This window comes from Podarcis muralis, chromosome 1 (genome assembly GCF_964188315.1).
Source record: "Podarcis muralis chromosome 1, rPodMur119.hap1.1, whole genome shotgun sequence".
NCBI lineage: Eukaryota > Metazoa > Chordata > Lepidosauria > Squamata > Lacertidae > Podarcis > Podarcis muralis.
In genome coordinates this window covers 33954910-33971070 of record NC_135655.1, presented here as the reverse complement: position 1 = coordinate 33971070, position 16161 = coordinate 33954910, and the positions used below count along the sequence as shown (strand labels likewise).

The following is a 16161-nucleotide window of genomic DNA, read 5'->3' as shown; positions in this document are numbered from 1 at the left end:
CTGAATTCTTGCAGGATTTGTTTTCAGGTACTCCACAGTGATCGCAGGTCTTTTCCATTGGTAATCAGGCTTTTGAAGACTGCCTTCAAAGTTTAGGTAGGGCCAAGCTAGGTTTCTTCAAACAGGACTACTGCTTTTGCGCAAGGCCAGTTTGACCATACGGATGGGGTAGGCAGAAGCGACACAATTCAAGGGCTATGCTAGAAGCAATGTCCAAATCTGGACTTTTGTGCTGCTTCCAGCACAGCTGGCTTCCCAAAATGCTGTGTGACATCTTGGGAGGTACTCTTAGTTCAAGCTGGGCCAACCTCGCCCTGTTTGTGGCGGAAAGAGAATGTGAGCTGGCCCAGGCTTTGTGCTCATCCTTGCTGTGATTCAACTTCCAACCCTCCCTTCCTATTATAACTTTGGCTTCCTGTTGTGTTTTACTGCCAGCCAACTCCTAACCATTTCTACAGTTTCAATGCAGCCTCTCCCCCCAGGATATTGAGGGTGGATGGTGGTAGGAATGCAAGGGGAGAGAACCAAAATATGAGCCAAAAATATGAGAAGGTGGGAGTTTAACTGCAGTGGCACGTGAAGGAAGAAGTGTAGGCACCTATATTTTTTTCTAAATTTTCAGCCTATATTCTCTTAAGGCTGGGGTGGCAACCTTTTTCAGCTCAAGGGACACATTCCCTTCTGGACAACAAGAATGCAAGATGTGGCCCATGTATTAGAAACTTGTTTATGTCTTCATTGTCTTAAATGCTGGTTCACTGAATGTTTGCTGCTTCTTTTTCTTCCTTCCCATAGCTGCTGAATGTGGTCAGCTACCTAGCACAGCAGAATCCACGGATGCTTATACTGGGGCGCAAACACATGCTGAAGAAATCTGCTCAGTGGCACAGAAATGATATGGCTGCTCTGCAGAAGAAAGCACACTTCTTCTTTACCGAAAACCTGTATGTTCAGATGTTTAACAATGTCATCTTCAGAAACATTTATACTGTACTAGATTTAAGTTGTAGCTTTAAGACACTTTGACAAGCAGACCCTGAGTTTGATCATTTAAGGCAAATGTTTTTAGTTGTACAAACAGTACATTCTTGATGGGTTGCATTTCTTAATTTTGAACTTCTCTGCAATATTTAAATCCTTTTCCCAGCCCAAGGTAATATAAAACAAATGCAGGTCTTTTGTTGTCGCTGTTCAGTAGTGCAGCTTTGCCTTGTAGGTATTTAATCAATGATCAGCTACTTTGTATTCCCAACCACATTTGAACACAGTAAGTGTGCCATCCTAGCCATTAAGGCCAAGCAGCCGACGAGGTGTTTATCAGACTAAGCTGAGCTCGTTAAAACATGCCTCTCTCATCCAAAAGATCAAGCAAATTGGCATCGGCGAAACTGTCCAGAACTGCTAGGTGAGCAGCCTGTGATAGAGAAATTAGGTTGACTTGAGCATTCAGCCGAAAGATCAAACACCTCTCATTATCCATTTAATCTCTTTCTCTAATACTTCCCCCTCCTTACATCCATGTATAGTTCATTCTGGAAACACAATGAAATGAAGCAGATACAGTGGGCTGTACCCAACTAATTCAAAGTATACCCATTAAAATCAATGGGCCTAATTCAGTCATGTCTATTAATTTCAATGGGTCAATGATTAACATTGGCTACAACCTTGTATCTTGTGTTAGGACATAGCCTTGATTTACTATTAAGTGTTGGCAGTGCTCACATGCACACTGGGAAAAATTACATTTCTCATCACATGGAAGCGTCTGTCAAAACAGAGAAGATAAAAGAGAAGCTTGAATACTATTTATTACTTATGTCTGCTGGGTGTCTCATAAAATGTGTTCTCTAGTCTGGAGGTTGTACAAAAACATAATACAATAAAAAGTGTCATAGACTTTAAACATCCAGCTCAACATAAAACTCAAGTACAAAAAATCCAACATACTAAAATGCAGTATAAATCACAGGAGCTAAATCACTAATAGGGGCTAAAATAACATGACCTTAGAAGGCTGGAGTGTGTGTGCCAGGAGGACAGCAATGGAGGGGAGATTCACTAGAGACAGCATTGCTTACCAGACCGAAAACAATGAAAAGGCCCTTTCTCTCATGGTTATTATTTAAACTTCAGATTGAGGAGGTACATGTAGAAGGTGTCTCAGTCTTTGCCATTAAAGGCTGGGCTGGTCGGTATCCCACCTGGTACTGAAGTTTCTAGTTGTGTAGAATTTTATAGGTCAAAGCTGGCACTTGGAATTGGGCCCAAAATTGATTCCAGAATCAGTTAAGCCAAGAGAGAGGCAGAATATCCTGAAATGCTTAACAAAGAGTACTCAACATAGCTTTACCTATTTCAATTACCTCTGATTATAAAACAACACAGAATTAGCATACGGTGCTATTTTTGCAGCAAAACTCTATAAACCTTAAAAGCTTGCCTTACTTTAGTACAATTGAATGTGCTTCTGTAAAATTTTGAAAATAAATCCGCTGTGAAACTGAGAGACACAATTTTATTAAATGGTTAAATTTTGAAAGCTATCCAGCAGACCAGGTGTGGGTAATCTGTGGCCCTCTGGATGTCACTGAACTACCAACTCCATGAGCCCTAGTAAGCATGGCCAGTTGTCAAGAGAATGGGAGTTGTAGTCTTGCAGCAATTGAGGGCCATGAATTAGCCATCCCTGCAATTGCTGTTGTTGGCCTCTGTTTTGAGAGACGGTGGAGTGCGTCTCTGGGGAAGTGATCTCCCCAGGGCACAAGCCTGGGCAGTGTGTATGGAGGTCCTGGGCTGTCCATAGAAAAATACCCCCCCCCCCCCGGCCTCATTGATGTGGTCCAAAGGAAAGCAGAGCAATCTGCTTGGCTGCAGAAGTTGCTGGAAGGAGGCAAGTTGCCATCCAACCGTCTTAGGGACTCCACTCTGGATTTGTGTAGGGTTTACTCCTTAGCCTTATTTTTCTCCCAAAGATATCCCACAAGGCAGGGAGGTTTAGGATCAGTTTTTTCCTTCTTTTAGACGGGCTACCTTCGCAGGTTGACAAGCCCCAGCTGTCCCTAACTTCCCCCTGCAGCACATGCAGAAACCACTATTGGTCTTGTCTGCTCAATCCACTGGAGCTTGTCTTTGCATACACAGGAAGTCCTTAAAACGCTGAGGGTTTGAGGTTCACCAGCTACCCTCACCTGGCTTACTAGCCAATCAAAGCCATTACTGGGGTGTGGCTGCTGTTGCATGCTGACAGCTTCTAGGAGCCACAGGTGAGAGCGCAGGGTGGGGACCAAAGGTGGACAAACTGCCCCAGAAGCATGATGTATCCTCCACCAGAGGTAGTACCCCTCCCCTAACACCCCCAAAATCCCTGTAATAGAGACTAAAAAATCCCTGGTGATTAAAGTTTGGATGATAGATTGTTTCTCATGCTGTGCAGAGCTACGCCTAATTATTTTATGTTTATATCTGATAGATGAAAGATAGTTCCTATTTAGAATTAGCTACATTTATGTTTTGGTTTGGATAGTTATTTTAGATTGCAAGCTTATATTGTATCAGATTATAGTGAAAAGAGGACAATGGTGTTCTATTTTTAAAAATACTATTTTCCTAAATGTGGATGTTAAAAATGTAGATAGGAAAGGGTCAAGCAACTTAGTACAGTCATACCTCGGGTTAAAGTAGCTTCAGGATGAGTATTTTCGGGTTGCGCGCTGTGGCGACCCGGAAGTAACAGAGCATGTTACTTCTGGGTTTCGCCGCTCACGCATGCGCAGACGTTCAAAATGACGTCACGCGCATGCGCGGAAACGGCAACTCGCAACATGCAGACACAGGTTGTGTTCACTTCAGGATGCAACCGGGGCCCCGGAACGGATCCCGTTCGCATCCAGAGGTACCACTGTAACTTCATAATTAACAAATGAGAACAGTTTAAATAAGCTCCTGAGCAGTTTAGCAGTGTGTGATGTTCCACCTTCTTTTTAAAGGTCTGAAGATGATCCATTCCTGCTCTATGCCACTCTTCACTCAGGAAGTCACTGTAGATTTGTTACCAGAGATCTATTACGTGATCATAAGGCTTGTCTCTCTGACAGTCTAACTCGACGGTTGTTCTTTAAATGGCAGCGGGGACATCAGATGGTGCTATCTGACTACATACCAGGAAAGAGGATAAAGTTTGAGGTATTTTTTATTTTAATGCACTCCTCCGGCTGATTTAGTTCTAGTAATGGAAATGGCTGCATGTGATCATCACAGAATAATAAACTGATTTAAAATATGATTAAATTATAACATCAATGGATTAAGTTGGTAATGTGGAGTGGGTGTAATATTTACTGGCCATCCCCCAAAATAATTTCTTTGGGATTTTATTCCCGTAGTTCCTATTCTGCATACCAAACATATCTGTGAATGTATGTTGGGAGATGTGCAACATATATATTTTTATAGGAAGTAAAAACTAACAGTTATTTCTTTTTCTTAACAGTCTGTATTGAATTTTGATACAATCGTGCAGACCACAGGTAACACATGGCATATTCCCTATGATGACAACGTCTTGGAAAGATCTTCTTATGAAGTGCCTACAAAATGGCTTTGCCTTCAACAGAAATAAAGGATGCATTTCTCTGAACAAAAATGTACACATGGCACACTGTTGTCTGAAATAAAGCAGATACTATGTACCTATTATGGAATTCATGTTCTGATGCAAGAGACCTGCATTTGATCGAATCCCTGAAACTTATCAACTCATATTTTATTATTTCTATAACGTATTGGAAATGGTGGAGAATATTATATAGCAGATTTTAAAATAAAAAAATTATTTCATCTTTGATTTTTGAATTCTGTGTTAAAAAAAGATTCCTGATTTTCACCAATGTCTCTATTTCAGACGTTTTGTTCTGATGACTTCTTTCCCAGAAACTCCACACAGGTGCTTCTCTGCACCAATATTTCTCGGTTTATGATGAAGAAAGTGTTATCCACTTACTTTAGTAGTACTGCCCATATTCTCCCAAGTTCTCAGTTGGGCACCTCTGTGACTTTCCGCTGCTGCGGTTTTACTAGAGGCGGTGGAGGGCTTTCGGGTTATATACATGCCATTTGCAGGGTCCCACCACATTTTACCGTGAAGTGAGCCACCAAGAAAGATACACCAGAGAAGGGTTGGTTGGTTCAGTGCTTCTGATTTTCATCAATGGGGTGCATTGAACAGCCCACAGTACAATATAAGGCATCATTAAAAAGGAACTAAGGGGATGCGGGTGGCGCTGTGGGTTAAACCACTGAGCCTAGGACTTGCCGATCAGGTCAGCGGTTCGAATCCCCGCAACGGGGTGAGCTCCCGTTGTTCGGTCCCTGCTCCTGCCAACCTAGCAGTTCAAAAGCACGTCAAAGTGCAAGTAGATAAATAGGTACCGCTCTGGTGGGAAGGTAAACGGCGCTGCTCTGGTTCGCCAGAAGTGGCTTAGTCATCCTGGCCACATGACCTGGAAGCTGCACGCCAGCTCCCTCGGCCAATAAAGCGAGATGAGCATCGCAACCCCAGAGCTGGCCACGACTGGACCTAATGATCAGGGGTCCCTTTACCTAAAAAGGGACTAACCTTAAATCTCGCCCTCAGTTACGTTCACTAAAATGGGCACATACTATGACAGATATTTTGATTACAGATAGGTAGCCGTGTTGGTCTGCCATAGTCAAAACAAAAAAATTCCTTCCAGTAGCACCTTAAAGACCAACTAAGTTAGTTCTTGGTATGAGCTTTCGTGTGCATGCACACTTCTTCAGATACACAGATATTTTGATGGTCCTTTACACAGTGCAGGCCTTAGAAACTGGGAGGGCTATTGCGAGGGAGGGGGCTTTTAATTGCCTCCACAGGCCTGGCGGAATAGAAATGTTTTCCGTAAGCACAGGAGGCGCCCACTTGAGCTTCGCGCATCCCTTCATATAGCGGAGCCAAGGAGACGAAGGAAGCCTCGTCTTTGCGCATGCTCGAAAGCCTGGCGGTAGCTGGGGCGGGGGGGGGGGAGAGAAGCTTTACGCTACTCTCCGGCCCGCTCGCTCTTGCTGCGCTTGCGCGATGTAGACAATGACTAGAGCAAAAGCGGACCGGAAGTGAGCGGGAGACTGCTCCGCTCCTGGCGGCAGCCTTGGCCGGCTGCGCCTGCGCGGGAACCTGTGACCCCGGAAGCACTCCCCGTTGCCTGAACTCCGGCTCCTGGAAGCTGCCCCTTGCATGCTGTGTCCGCAGACGGTTCCCCCCCATCGCCGCTACGACCACTTTTCCTCCTCCCGCTGACCATGTCCCGAGGCTCCAGCGCCGGCTTCGACCGGCATATCACGATCTTCTCCCCTGAGGGGCGTCTCTACCAAGTAGGTGAGTGTCTGGCAGGAACTGCCCCGTCACGGCCCCGGGCCCCGCCTCTCTCCGGCCCCATCGGAGGAAAGGGGCAAAATGAGGGGAGCAGCCGCCCGCTCCCGTGTATTGGGAAGAGGGAGCACGTGATGGACATGCGGGGCGCCTCTGCCTCTCCCGTAACCGCTTGCAGAGGGAAAGTGCCAGGAACGCGGTAGTCATGGGTCTCCTCCGTGCAAGGTGCCTGGGCATCTTGTGAAAGAAGGGCAGGACCGCGCAGCGAAAAAGCTGTCTTTGTTTAAAAGCGAAACCGAAAGGAGTCTGTTGCAAAGGAGAATGCACCCCAGTGCTTGCGGGACGGGGGGGGGGGGGCATTATCGCTATCCTTTTCATGATGAAGTTGCACTTGCTGAATATTCCCCTCCCTTACCAACTATTGAAGTTTCAGCGCTCTTGATTTCTTTTGCATCAGATCACCCTGTTGATTTCACATTTACGATAATTGGGACAGGGGACTGGGACTGGAACGGGTTTCAGCTTAAAAAAACAAAAGCAAACTCCCAAATGCTTTTGCAAAACTGAAGTGAAGAGAGTGTGTGAACCTTATGATTAGCAGTAGGACACTCCAGCATTGCAAAGTTAACTCAAGTATCCGGTAGTAGCGACAAAAACACATAACTGTGGAATGAGAGAGGTGTAAAACTATAGGAATTTGGTTGTGTCAAATGCTCTTTAGATCGAAATATGAAAAAAAAACCTAATGTATGCCCACAATGATTTCAAGCTGTGTAACACTAAAAGTACTACTGAAGATGAGTAATCAGAGTTTGCATTTGGGAGCTTCTATATATGCTACATAGCATTGTTGTCAAATCTCCTGACTATGTTTAATGTACCATTTAGAGTATGCATTTAAGGCCATAAACCAGGGTGGCCTTACATCAGTAGCTGTTCGTGGAAAGGACTGTGCAGTTATTGTCACACAGAAGAAAGTACCTGTAAGTAACAGTATCCTGAGCATCTGATTCTTTTTTTATTATTATACGCTTGGATAATTTGCTTCCTTGTTGATCCTTAATAATTAACTCCTCTGCTGTTTATTCTTGTTACTTAAAAGTACCAAAATTCTCTGAAGCATGTAAGTAGGCTTATAAAGAATCACACTTGGAATTTTTGGGGAAACACACTTGGGTAAGGCTACTCCCACTGCAGAGTATCGCAGTCCAGAATGCACAGCCCCAAAGTGGGCACTGGGCATTGCTTTCTTAAATCTTTTGAATGGTGGTCAGATTGATCCTCGTGTCAATCAAAGCCTTATGAAGAGTTCAACCCACCATAGAGTAACTCAGTCAACACTTCCCACTGCCACCCCAGTCTGGCTGTCACCAGCCAGGGTATTTAGGGGTGAAGAGAAAGAGAAGCTGGTCAGGGTCATTCAGGCTTTCCATTGCACCATCTTATTTTCATCTTAATAGTACTGGACAGTGATGTTGTTTGAAGGCAGTGTTAGTGACAATTCCACTTTTTAGTTCTTTTTGTTTTCTCAATGTGGAAACCTTCATTTGGCTGAGTAGAATATTGTTTAAACCTATTCTTTGGCTTTCTCCATTAGGACAAGCTGCTGGATTCTAGCACAGTGACTCACTTATTCAGAATAACTGAAAACATTGGCTGCGTAATGACAGGAATGACAGGTATAAAAATTACCCACCTGGAGAGCGAATGGATGATGACGTACAATGTTGATATGGAGTCAAAATATAATACTTCTTGTTAATATCCAGTGAATTGTTATGAGCCAGAGGCATTTGATTTAGTACTGCCTCTGAATGTAAGCAAGTCTTACCAATTTCTGAATGGGAAACTTTCTCATAACCCTTTGCATATTGCACAGATATCCCTGGGAGGGGAGAGGGTGGTATAAATTATTTTATTAAGCCAGTCTACGGGAGGTGTAGGAGAAATATTTCAAATTAGTTTTGTATTCAGATTTTAAGTACAGTCATACCTTGGTTCTCGAACGGAATCCGTTCTGGAAATCCATTTGACTTTTGAAAACCAAGGCACGGCTTCCGATTGGCTGCAGGAGGTTCCTGCACTCAATCAGAAGCTGCGTCGGACATTTGGGTTCCAAAGAACATTTGCAAATCGGAACACTCACTTCTGGGTTTGCGGCGTTCGGGAGCCAAAATGTTCGAGTCACAAGGTGTTCGCGAACCAAGGTACGACTGTACAAGCAACTCACAATTACATGGGAGTTATGTTCCAAGGCACCACGTGTTTAAGTGAAATCACATATATTTGAAACACCATTGAGAAAAGCCTACAAATACCCAATTCTGCCTCTTTTTGTAATGTTTTGGGGTCACTCCGGGTTTGGCGTGATGTGTAGGTGCACTGTAGTGCACATATTGAACACGTGTAAATGGGGAGTTGCCTATAGCTTTTTTCTTGAAAATACATTGACTACATGAAGCATGGGAATGATTTCAGTTCTTTATTTATTTCAGCTGACAGTAGGTCCCAGGTGCAGAGAGCCCGCTATGAGGCTGCAAACTGGAAGTATAAGTATGGCTATGACATTCCAGTGGACATGCTGTGTAAAAGGATTGCAGACATTTCTCAGGTCTACACACAAAATGCTGAAATGAGGCCTCTTGGTTGCTGTAAGTATATAAATATAAACTGAAAGTAACATTCAGAACTTTTGGGATGCTAAGGCTGAAATATTGTGCACATGGACATCAGTGGGATACTGCTCAGAAGATGCTGCTTCTGGACGGAGCAAAGTGTAATTCAACCCCATTGTGGTTCTCTGTGGTTCTCATGAATTTCTTTCATGATGGTATTTAAAGGCAACCTGGAAAGCTTAAACCTCACAGGAAACCTCACAGGAAAATCCTGATCCCTTTGCCCAGGAGCAGTGTCTTCATCTCACCTACAATCTCATCCCACTGAAGAAGGGAGACAGTTTCTCAAACAGATACTCGTGCTTTGTATCTCTGAGGAAAGTGGAACCAGGGCCATTCCAATTTGACACTGGTTAGCTGCCTGTAAATTGCACAAAAACACAGATAAGATTACAAAGGCAATAATTTAATCTGCTGAAGCTGAGTTAGAACAGAAGGTACAATCTGCTTGTGTTTTTGCTCTAGATTTTGGGACCTACCAACTAGCATTATCTTAGTCTTCCCTTTATTCAGATTTGCCTTGAGATTATTACGTTATGCAACAGATTTGCTAATGTCTTGTGCCAATACTACATATTCTACACAACCTTCTAGTTGTGACCGATAGATATGTATTTGAAAAGCATCAAATGAAATTGATTTTAAGCATTTTTAAAAAACACTGTATTCAACCTAGATCTTATGCTTGGAAGTACTTTCAGGGTGACCTGTTTACTGAGAAACTGATTTAATTGAAGTACCTGCTCTTAAAGTATCTGGTTTCAAGTAATATTGTTGCAAGACACACTGAAAGGAAGTTACTTCCATGTAATGCAGTTACATTTTTCTCAATCTCTACTTTCGAATAATACTGGATTGCAATGCAAGATGCTTTGCAGATGTTCAAGAAGAGTTTGTTTTGGTTTTGTTCCTATCCCTTTTTCAAATCTGGAAGTTGGCATTTTAAGAAAAACGTATTTTGAAAAAGGGAATATATTTCAAACTACCTTCTAAATTAGAAAACAGTTTCACCTTTAAAATTGGCATAATGGGGTTTAGATCCTGCAAAATAGACAATCAAGTTTAAGAAGCAGGGGACCCTTTCTCTAGTGATTCAGTGCAGCGTTGGGCCTGCAATCTAATGCAATTAATGGATTGTCTGTTGTGCAGATATAGGTGAGCCATTTGTTAATGAGTTGTGCATGGAGGTCTACAGTCCTTGGCTGGCCAAGCTAAAAACTAGTCCTCATTTGTCATTCTACCTCCCGACACCATTTCTGAAGGGGAAACGATCAGGGAACATGCCAACTTGGAGGCACCGCCACTCAACATCCCCCCACCCCCACCAGCATGTCTTTCCTGCAAAGAGGCTGAAAAGCCTGTACTATTAGTTACTGCTTGAAGGTGCCCCAAACCCTTAACAGGAGCAGTAATGAACCTTCCCCCTGTCCACTTTTGCTGCTCTGGAGCCTCCTTTTCTGAGGTGCTTTGACCATGCAGTTCCCAAACATCCCCCAGACTTCATCCGAACTCTGAAGCTCAGAGGTTCGTGAAAATCATCAAGCAACTGTCTGGACAATTCTCCACCTACCTCTGAGCTTTGGAGCTGGGATTAAGGCATCCCACTTGCCAGAGATCTTGTTGCACACTGCCCATGGCAAGTGGAATGCTGCATGTTTTGCCTGTTATAGTAATAAGAGATTGACTAGGATAGAATGAAGCCATTGAATGAGAAAGGAGAATTCCACTCATTTTAAAAAACAAACATTTTTTCCCCAAAGGCATGATTTTGATTGGCATTGATGAAGAAAACAATCCTCAGGTATACAAGTGTGATCCAGCAGGATACTACTGTGGGTTTAAGGCTACAGCTGCAGGAGTCAAACAGACAGAATCAACTAGCTTTCTTGAAAAGAAAGTGAAGAAAAAATTGGACTGGACATTTGAACAGACTGTGGAGGTAAGTCAAATGTACATCAAATTTTGTTTGGCATCACAGAGGTGGACAGTCCTTATTTGAATTTGATGGGGTACAGTGACATACATTCCCCCTCTAGTTCTTCCATGTGGTTATTGTCAAAATGTCTGAGTTATTGTCAAAACATTTGCTTTCACAAGTCTGCTCTGCAAAAGCCAAAAAATCCCATCCCATCCCCAGTTGCCTGTTTAATTTCATGCCTTAAGTTGCTGGTACTTTAATTTTAGTTGTGGCACCGGGGAGCAGAGGACAGTTGAAATCACTGGCCGAAAAGTACTTGTCCTAGTAAGTGGGGTGCCCACTGATAAAGGCCTAATTTTTCTTGCACATTCCTAGGTATTCACTTTCTGTAACAATGCCTGTGTAGTTGGCTTATTGGGTAGGTAGTAATGCTAAAACAGTGTCCTAGTCTAGAAGTTTGTGGTTTCTGCTTTGCAACCTATTCATAAAGTCATAACAGTAAGAACATATATATGAAGCTGCCTCAAACAGAATGAAACCATTGATCCATCTAGTTTAGTACTGTCTTCATTGACTGGCAGCATTTCTTTCAGGCGGGCCATTCTGTCTGCAGAATCTTCTAAAATCCTTTTGGGGTGGGGTAGGGAAGAGGGAATGGGGAAAGCTTTCCCCACATTTTCAGTGTGTCTCCCCCTCCCACCATTCCTCATTCTCACATCTCTGCATTAGCATCACAGTTGTTGCATGTGTGTATTGAGCAATAGACTGGTGGGGCTGATACTCAGTGACATGACATTTTAAAAGAATTTTGTGCTTCAGATGCCCAATTCTTTCTAGACTGATCTTGCCTTCGTCAAACACTTTGTCAAAACACTTTGACAACATTATATTAGCAACATGCAGACTTCAAACAGTTTGACTTCACCCCACAAAGGCTCACTCCTTCCCTCAACTATAGTGGCTACTTTCAAACTGGAAGGTAATAATTTTAATAAAGTTGCTGTACGCTGCAGTGTCGGACTTTTAGCTTTGAACGTTGCTAGAAGCACAGCTGTCTTAACAAATCCCAACTGCAAGGAATGACTGCTGGCATAGTCATCTTCACAGCTCTTCAACAGAGAAGTTTAAAGTGTGCTAGAACTCTGCAGCATTTGAAATAATCTTAATTCAGCTTTGCATGAACAGGGCATAAATTTAACAGAAGTGAAAGATAAGTTTCGAATGTCAAAGTAGTATTTTTAATTTTTATTTTATATGCTGTGTTTCTAATGTCTCCTATATATTTCAATTCTAGACAGCAATAACCTGCCTCTCTACTGTTTTGTCCATTGACTTCAAACCTTCTGAAATAGAAGTAGGAGTTGTCACACTTGATAATCCTAAATTCAGGTAAAGAGTGAATGCAGAACTTTCCCTTTTTGCTTATGCACAACTAAATTTCATTCTTCTTAATGAGACATTTTAGGTGTGACCTCAGGGTTCCATCCAGTGTGGTCATCCTGTTGGCACAAGGGCTACTGCTTGCACAATGGATGTTCCACTGCATCCTCTCCCCCATGCACCTCCCAAATCTGTTTTGGTGGTTTTCCCAACCTTCCAGAACAGATTGGGGGGACAGGAAGAGGAGAGGAAGGGGAAGTCCTGTTGTGCAGGCAGAGGTGCTTGCGCATATAGGATGACTTCCTTGAATAAACCCTCATCCCTTGCACTGGAGTTCTAGAGCATTTCATTTTACTGTATATGATTGTATGGATAAGTACACGTGCCTGTAACTGCTATTTGGGATGTGGCCAAGTACTTGAGGAGCTTGCATATTTCACTTCCTAGGGTATGCATTGTTTATACACGCTGCTAAATTCACCCACTGGCTCAGAACTGGAGTATAACAGGTTTAAAGAGATTATTAGCATCCCTGAATTAGCAGTGGGAGATTGTCAAGAGAAAAGTGTTGCAATGCCAGCATCATGAGTGGTAACAATATAAGGGCATCTGTTGAGAGAATCTGCAGCCTTGAACCAGGCGTAGCATGGTGCTCCATTAACAGAAACACCAGCACTTCCCCCTGTTTTAATTTACTATCCTTGGTACACAGAACTGACTACTTACTGTTAACACTACCTTGGTGTATTGAACACTATTCACTGAGAGCAGGCACCCCCAACCTGCGGCCCTCCAGATGTTTTGGCCTACAACTCCCATGATCCCTAGCTAACAGGACCAGTGGTCAGGGATGATGGGAATTGTAGTCCAGAACATCTGGAGGGCCGAAGGTTGCGAATACCTGACTTAAGAGCAAGAAAAAAATGGCTCATTAGTGCTTTGAAGGGTGGCAGTTTTCACAGCTTAGTAGATGGCCATAATTTGTGGCTGCCACTGGCCTTGCTTCTCTCCTGTCTTGGGGAAGAGCAGGATCTCAGTAGAAATCCCACTGGGCTTCAGAGATGCTTGGAAGTAGCAAGCCTCCTGCTTCATAGCAGTATGAAGCCCAGTGCAGTTGCAGGCATAAGCTGCTGTCCTTCTCCCAGACTTGGGATATTGGTAAGGGGGCTCATCCTTGTGATTGTGCTAGGCTTCAGGAAAGCTTGGCAGCTGCTGTTTCCAAAACTCCTGTGAAGCAAACCACAAAGCTAGAGACTAAACCAAAAGAAACAAAGTAAGTACAGCGGTACCTCGGGTTAAGTAGGTCTGTACTTAACCTGGAGGTCTGTACTTAACCTGAAACTGTTCTTAAGCTGAAGCACACTTTAGCTAATGGGGCCTCCAGCTGCTGCCGTGCCACCAGAGCACAATTTCTGTTCTCATCCTGAAGCAAAATTCTTAACCTGAAGCACTATTTCTGGGTTAGCAGAGTCTGTAACCTGAAGCGTATGTAACCTGAAGCGTATGTAACCTGAGGTACCACTGTAAAACCTCAGAGGTACCACAAAACGGTTTTATAAAATGTGCATGTTTTGATGAAGGCCTTCAAGAGCACAAAAATAGATTTCCTATTATGAAAACATTTCTCAGCTGAATTTTCTAATTATGTATTTAATAGTGCTATTTGAGGCGCAAAATTAATAGCTTCCATTGTTTTCACTCCTCTTTTAGGATCCTTACAGAAGCAGAGATTGATACACACCTTGTCGCTTTAGCAGAGAGAGATTAGCTCTATTTAGAATTCCTAATTCTGTGACTTCGGGCCAGAATGTCTGGTGAAAACCAACTTGTTAATGGCTCTGGATTATGGGCTGAAAATGGAATGCTCACTATCTGATGTATTTTACTCTGTACGAATAAAATGGTGGTTTTGGAAAGCTTTGTCATTTCTTTATTGCTCAAGAATTAACCTTCTTACATCAGTTGCTGTGTTTAGATTTACAGTGTTATAGCTATGAGCAGTTCCACAGTAACCACAAGTAACAGCTTTGAGAAAGTACTTTCAGAGATAACTGGGAGTGAATGTACTATGTTTAAACGTGCCTGCTGCAGAGTAATGGCTTCTCTACTGTTGGACATTAGGCAGGAAAGCTTGTAACTTTTCCAGAGCTAGCAATAAAGAACTCAAAAGAACAATTCTATCTCTGTCTACAGTGGTACCTCGGGTTAAGTACTTAATTCGTCCGTTCTTAACCTAAAACTGTTCTTAACCTGAAGCACCACTTTAGCTAATGGGGTCTCCCGCTGCTGCTGCGCCGCTGGAGCATGATTTCTGTCCTCATCCTGAAGCAAAGTTCTTAACCCGAGGTACTATTTCTGGGTTAGCAGAGTCTGTAACCTGAAGCATATGTAACCTGATACCACTGTACTCAGAAATAAGCCTCACTGAGTTAAGGTGTTTTGTTTTGTTTTGCTTTCTTTTTTAATTTTAAATGTTAAAATCTTCCAAATAAGAGTGACATGCAAAATATAATAATAAAAATGTGAACCTTTATGTATAGTAAGCGTTCAATAAACCCATATTTGGTTGTATTAAAATCTGAATTAAGAGATAAGGTTCTGAGTTTTTCACAGAATCATCAAAGTAATTAACAGGTTCTTCCTTGAGGAAGAATGAATGTATAGTACTATATTTTACTGGTTTGCATTTTATTTGTGAGTTTCCACTGCTATCTTGCATTTCCAAAGGAAAATCCTTAGAAAATTGTTCCATCCTAGTACAAGTCTGTAACTGGAGATATTTACTCAAGGCAAAATAGGCTGCAGTAAATCTTTTCTATTACAATTTTAGGACTACAGTGAACTACAAAAAAAGGTTTCACACCACACCTTCACCCCTAAACTGTCTTCATTCTTTTTTTAACCATGTAGCTTTAGGAAGTTCTGTATAATGTGAGAATCGCCACATTACAATATTTGGTCCTATTAAAGGATTTAATTTGCTGACCCTGTCAAGTTTCACTGACGTGAACCTTCACAGCTACCAGTTTTTATTACCATTTTACGGCAAGCCTTCTTTTCAAAGCCACTTAATGCAAATCTGTCAGGGTGTGGTTGCTTTTGAATCTTTTAGAAATGTATGATATGAACTATGTTGACTGACAGGAAACCAAACAGACGCTACAGTTTTATACTTCACTAAAAACATGTATATAAGTCTAGACTGCTATAAAGCTAATAGGTTCTCGGTGTTTCAGATGCGTGGCATGAATTTGGTTTCAGAATATACAAAAGCAAGTTCTGTAGCACCTTAAAAGCTGAACAAATCTCACAAGTGTTAAAACTTTCCAGTTACCAATATGTAACTTTATTTGATTACTGTTAATAAGGCAAATATGACAACTTCAAATGCATAACATGTATGAATCACAAATGGAACTATCTTATAACCACAAGAGGCTTAACTCAGAATAACCCTGTAGTTTATTCATACCTTTATTCCAAATGGACCCAAATAATTAAAACCATAATTTCCCCTTGTTTATTTTGTCAAGTGACTTAAGTTTTGCCATATCAGTACTGTTTTCCATGTTTTCTTTAGTCATTCAATAGATTCCCCCCCCCCACAGTTTTTGCTTTAATTGCTTTCCAATTCTCTTTAGCTGGACCAGGTGGCCCCCCCGATAATCTTTGTTATCTCAGCTGCTATTTCTTAACAAAAAGCAGTTTTTAAGGAAGTCCACCATTTTTATGAACAGCACAGTTGTCAAGTTTACTTGTGTGTTAAAAAACCTATAAATCATGTTAATAAGTGAGTCTTT

The 16161-nt window shown here is 42.3% G+C and overlaps 2 protein-coding genes across 4 annotated transcripts in view; both read left to right on the top strand.

Annotated features, from left to right (window-relative positions):
• PRORP (protein only RNase P catalytic subunit) overlaps positions 1-4854 on the top strand; it is a 55634-nt gene extending 50780 nt beyond the window's left edge. For all 3 annotated transcript variants that reach the window (XM_077925920.1, XM_028720711.2, XM_077925925.1), the window contains 3 exons: positions 796-944; positions 3990-4185; positions 4493-4854. In XM_077925920.1, coding sequence (XP_077782046.1) covers positions 796-944; positions 3990-4185; positions 4493-4621 — 474 coding nt within the window. In that variant the 3' untranslated portion in view covers positions 4622-4854. The remainder of the gene's footprint in view (positions 1-795; positions 945-3989; positions 4186-4492) is intronic.
• Positions 4855-6190: 1336 nt separating this feature from the next.
• On the top strand, positions 6191-14277 carry PSMA6 (proteasome 20S subunit alpha 6). The gene is made up of 7 exons (XM_028720696.2): positions 6191-6394; positions 7277-7371; positions 7986-8067; positions 8884-9039; positions 10824-11002; positions 12276-12370; positions 14072-14277. Exons 1-7 carry the CDS (start codon positions 6319-6321, stop codon positions 14127-14129), a joined length of 741 nt encoding a protein of 246 aa, XP_028576529.1. The 5' UTR covers positions 6191-6318; the 3' UTR covers positions 14130-14277.
• The last annotated feature ends 1884 nt before the right edge of the window (positions 14278-16161 follow it).

What these genes read in the sequence shown, in the direction of transcription:
- PSMA6 (XM_028720696.2), top strand. Translation starts at nt 6,319, where the DNA reads ATGTCCCGAGGCTCCAGCGCCGGCTTCGACCGGCATATCACGATCTTC. An exon ending in AATGAGGCCTCTTGGTTGCT is followed by an intron (nt 9,040 to 10,823) that starts GTAAGTATATAA and finishes TTTTCCCCAAAG; the next exon opens with GCATGATTTTGATTGGCATT. An exon ending in CATTTGAACAGACTGTGGAG is followed by an intron (nt 11,003 to 12,275) that starts GTAAGTCAAATG and finishes TTTCAATTCTAG; the next exon opens with ACAGCAATAACCTGCCTCTC.